Here is a 5,276-nt window from a genome sequence, read left to right as displayed (position 1 = left end):
GGGCGGCCGCGCCGCCTGCCCTTGACTCATCCTTGCAGCAGGGTACGTGCCGGGCAGCACAGCGCCCGCTGCGCTCGCACAGCCGCACTGTGGGGCGGCACTCGCAGCCTCTCGCACGCCGTGCTTAGTCACGATAAGCCCCGCGATAAAATCGCGAGGGGCCGCGCATCCCCCGGAGCCCCCGGTGCCCGTACGAGCCCGCCCTGAGGCGGCAGCGGGGGCCGTGAAGGGGCTTAGCCCTCCCTCGCCTCACGCCATCGCTGCTACAGAAAATGCCTTGCAGCGTAGGGGAGGAAGTAACAAGTGGAGGCATCGTGATAACGTTCAGCGCCTTCATCTTGTAAAGTGGGACACGTATTTTCTGTTTGCTGGAGGCCGTGCTGAGAAGGCATGTGTGTGGTTGCGTTGTTGTACTATAGCAGCAGCCGGAGAAGTCTAATGTTATGAGATGCATCCCAGATTTGAGTTTTAAAGTGAATCTGAGGAATAGAGATAAACCGACCTTCCATTCTAGAGTGTTGTGATAAGACTTGTTGCGTGCATCAAGCTTTTCATTTCTGTCCTGCGTAAAGGGATTTTTCCCCCACTTTTGAGCTCATTAGAAAATTCTTACATTGTAATTAAAGACTGTATATGAAGTCCTGCATATATACATGTGAGATAAAATATCATTTGAATCGATGGGAAAATTATGATGAATTTTTCGAGTACTGACTTCACCTGGCCCTGTTAACAGGACTTTTGATATTTTTAAGAAATTGATTAGTAATATCTTATTAAATCTGCTAGATCCTCACTAACAGACTTAGTTCCCATTGCAAGTTTTCCTTATCTCCGGTATTTTTTGGTGAAATGGTCTTTACTGCGGTTATTTATTTCAAATAGCTCCTCTAATTCATGTCCTTTTGTGCTACCCATAAGTAAACAGTTAAAGTGTCTCGAGTTTGCTTCATCTGTCTTAATCCTTTCTTTTAATTATTTCAGTCCTGTTTCCTGCAAAGCCATCTCATTCTAGTCCAGGAGAACTTCCTCATAGCAAAGTACAATTGCAGAGCTGATAGCTTCACTGATACTCTTGCCAGTGCTGGCTGCTCTGAGCCAGATCAGCAGGAGGATGGTAGTTAATGTCTGTGGAAAATTGTAGTCTGGAGGTTTGGCCACGTGGTCCTGTGTTGTTTGCAACCTCCCTCATGTGAAATTGAGGTTTATGAATATCTTTTAGTTCTGGTAGATGTTGTTGTAAAATCATTGACTTCCTTCCTTTAGAAGGAAAAGAGACACCTACCCAGGTGAAAGTGCTTCCTGATACTGCTTCTGGAGGAATTTCAGAACTGGTGTGAATAGTTTTCAATCTGAGTGTTTTATATCTGGGTACAAGTATCTATTCAATATTATTGGAATAACATTACACTCACTGACTGCATCCTATAAAATGTATATACAAAAGATCCTTTCTTCCTTTTTTTCCTAGTTCAGAATTTGTATGTGCTGTTTTTCTGGTAAGGAGTGTAGCCACACCTCTAAGAGGTCTTTGCCTTCTTTGCCACCCAAGGTGGTGAGGTAAGGCCTGATAGGAACAGGAGTTCTTATCAACATGGGTTGTTCACTGAAAGCTGCTGGTTTTGAAAGGGTTAGAAGAGCTATGATGCAGCCATCATAATACTCAGCAGGTAAGGGATGTCTGGGTACTGACAAAGGTACCCCTGATGCAGACAGAAGGTGTTAGAATGACACTCCTGCTGCTTGGCTTGTCCGTTGTCAAGGATAAGAGTAAATGGAAAGTAAGTGTAACTGGGGAATGTGGTGGGAGATGCAGTCGTTGGGATGCTGCAGGTTGAGGGCTGCATCACTTGGAGGTGGCTGTGGCCTACGTGACAAGGCTCTTGTCCCCCTGAGCAGCACTGCCACAAGCTGCTGCATTGCAGAGTGGGTGCTTGGGAGAGCACAGCTCAGCTGCGGGGCTTGGGGCTTCTGTTTGAACAGAGGGTGGATGGATCTCTTGCTATAAGGGCTTAAACAGGATTGCATTGTACACTCTGTGCTCCACCTTGTGTGTGGCAAGTTAAATCTGGTAGCCATTACTTGATTTGGCTTTGCCTGAAAAGTCTTGGGTCGCACATTTCTGCAGTTTCTTCAAATGAGCAGTGGCTTGAATCCATCCGTAATTTCATGAGAGATTTAGTCTTCTAGGTCTAGTGAGATTGATTTTCATTCGTATATGTAAATAATGAATTGTAGGTGGGAGATGTTTCAAGTAAACATGAAATCCTTTTCTTTGTGGAGCAGAACACTGGAAGAGGCTATCAGCTGCTGTTTAATGTAGAAGGAGATTTCCAAGAGTTCTACTTCTCTGAAGTGAAGTGAAACTGAAGAAGTGTTAGTATGCTGATGGTCTTGCTGTACCATTAGTGAGATGTCTTCAAGTCTGAGATGTCTTTAAATAAATTGCATCAAATATCAGACTTTTTTTTTTCTTCCATGCTGTATCTGAGTAACAGTTGTGGCGGGTGAGCCAAACCAGTCCTTCCACTAGCTAGCCATATTCTGGGGATCCTGGTGCTGGGGGTCAGGGTGTCAGGATTGCTGTTGGCAGCCTGCTGAGGAGAAGGGTGGTTAGCAGCACTGATGCTGCTTTTCCTATTAAAGAAACATGGTTCTGAGACTGTGCTTGAAGACACCTTCCTTTCCTTATTCACGCTGATACTTTAAAACTATGAGAAGGATGTTACTGTTAATGAACAGTTAATGAAGTTAACAGTAAGTGAAACCACTGAAATGTTAAGGCCTTGCTGGTTATTACTGTTATTGTGAGTTCAGCTCCATTCTTCCTTTGAAGAATCTTGCCTGCTCTGTCATGTTATGTATGAACAGCAATTATGCTGTGGTGTGTCCCTGTGAAGTCTCTGGCATATGTGGTGGCTAAAATAACAGAGCAGGTTCCTGTGCTCCGGTATTGAGAAAGAAGCAGTAGGGGACACAATGAACAGGGCAGAAAAACAGAATTTAGATGGCTGCAATTTCCTGTGTGGGGGTGTGTGTGGAGCAACAGGGAGAGTAAGATGTGCTTTTATCAAAGACTGACTTACAGAATTCAGCTCTTCAGTTAGAGTAATTTATAGATTTGGTTGGAAATGATTGCAAAGAAGAAATTGGTAAAACAATATTGTAAAGGATTAGAGGAACTACAGAACCTGTCACATAGATACAAGGATAGTAAATGCAAATTGGTTCACTCAGTTTCTGCTGGGCTACCATTGCTGTGTTTCCTCTCAGAGTGAACCTACAAGTGCCTGTATTCTGATGGGTTAGGCTGTAGCTTGCAGGTAATTTGTTAAATAATATGGAGACCTCCGCTGAATCAATGAGGATAGTGAGACTAAACCATGCACAAATGGGGTTTAATTCTGCGTAGTAGCTGGTAATGTTTCTGTTCATGATGTTGTATAGATTTTTAAATTAGACTTGTTCAAGACTCTGTGTGAAAGAATGACAGCACCTGTGGGAAGGCAGTTTAATTTTCCAGCAGCAGAAGAATGTGAAAAGCTCTTTACTGATAATACATTAGGAAAAAGCTGATTATTAGTAGAGCTGCTAGTGCAGACAATATGTGGTTGTCCAACTATGCATCAAATGTACTTAATTGTGTTTGGGTTTTCACAAGCAGAAAGTGGACACTGTAATTCAGATTGTGGAAAAACATGGTTTTCAAAAAAACAGCAGTCATTTTATTAAACTTTTTGGGCAAATTGGTCACTCTTCTTTACTAACTTAGTCTAATTAGGATTCCCATTGTTTTTGTAATCTATAGCAGAGTTACCATTGTCACCCTTCAGTAATGTGCAATTAAACAACCTGTTGATTTTTGACAGCTTGACCCTGAATACTGACCATGGGGATATCTTACTGGATTACTCCAAGAACCTTGTTACAGAAGAAGTGATGAAAATGCTGATGGAACTGGTAACTATTTAAAATCTTCCATTAATAAACAAAATAACTTTTACCTGCAACTCACTATTCTAGCAGTGTTTATAAACATTAGCTAACATTTAAGTTAAAAGGCATCTGTTTACAAGTCTTGACAGGATTCAAATTCTTGCATTGTCATCTAGCACTGAGTTACAAAGCCATTTTTCAATGCATATTTCCATAAAAATGTGCTTTGAAAAAGGAAAAGAATATTTTTTTTAACCTAGAATCTAGCGGGTCTTTTAATCTATCATAATTTTTATTTCCCTGTCTTGTGTTAAATGCTCATCTTCTTTCATGTAGTTAGACCTTTGTAATGCATGTTGGCTTCCACTATTTTAAGAGGAATCTATATTTACCTTTCTCAGGCAAAGTCAAGGGGTGTGGAAAGTGCCAGGGAGCGCATGTTTAGTGGAGAGAAGATCAACTTCACTGAGGTAAGGCTATTTCTGTCCATGGTTCTTTCCACTTTAGCTGTGCTTATTATGGATATTTATGCATCTGTGTAAGCAAAGTGTGAAAAAACTTACTTTAAATACTTCATTGAAATCCTGAGTTATTGTAATGTTTGTTGCACTACTTCAAGAGAAAATTTTACAGCTCTTACTAAAAATACCTCCTTCCTTCAGTACATCTTATTTTAGAGATTTTGGTGGTATTTTTTTTTCTCTTCCCTGTTTTGTGGAAAGAAAGATGAGTTAGACCTTGCAAAGTACAGGGAGCAGAGTATTGCATTACATGCATTTTGCCTAGTGTTAGTGTTCATAAAGATTAGTAAACTGCCTAAAGGGTGTGAAGGGAGGATTGTGTAAGACCTTCTCTTTTGGGCTGTGATGCTGCTTGTCTTTTGGTACAGTTAACAGTTTAGACTATAAACAGTCTTGGGAAATTAGCCACGTATTTCAGTAAGAGGAGGAGTACCTTCCTCCTTTTGTAAATCTGAAGGTTCTAGTTATGATTAAATCTTTAGTAAAACATATTAGAAAGCTAGCTGTACTTTTTCTGATATTAAAAATGGGATGAAAACTGGGAACTCCACAGTACAGTGGGTTTAATTAGTCTGCATTAAAAATTAAGTCTACTTAGTATGTTTGAGGCAGATTCAGAGAAACCAGTATTTCCTTTGAGTTGGCTATTGACTGGTTTAGCTATTGCACAAGCTGTTTGCTTAAAGTAACTCAGCAGTTGGACATTGTATTGTTTGTGAATGATTCATGTTTGTGAAAAGGCACAGACAGAAAGAAATACAGTTTCACTGGAGAAGTGGTTCCTGTTCCTTCTGTATTAATGCCTTCATTTCACAGATG

The 5,276-nt window shown here is 40.9% G+C and overlaps 1 protein-coding gene across 1 annotated transcript in view; it reads left to right on the top strand.

Moving 5' to 3' along the window:
• Window positions 1-5,276, top strand: part of GPI (glucose-6-phosphate isomerase) — a 21,848-nt gene that overhangs the window by 445 nt on the left and 16,127 nt on the right. Inside the window, exons 2-3 of the mRNA XM_005428463.2 lie at window positions 3,870-3,960; window positions 4,338-4,406. Of these exons, the coding sequence (XP_005428520.1) occupies window positions 3,870-3,960; window positions 4,338-4,406 (160 nt within the window). The remainder of the gene's footprint in view (window positions 1-3,869; window positions 3,961-4,337; window positions 4,407-5,276) is intronic.

Source organism: Geospiza fortis, unplaced genomic scaffold (assembly GCF_000277835.1).
Source record: "Geospiza fortis unplaced genomic scaffold, GeoFor_1.0 scaffold383, whole genome shotgun sequence".
NCBI lineage: Eukaryota > Metazoa > Chordata > Aves > Passeriformes > Thraupidae > Geospiza > Geospiza fortis.
The sequence above is the reverse complement of the archived record's forward strand: the minus strand, read 5'-3'. Positions and strand labels throughout refer to the sequence as shown.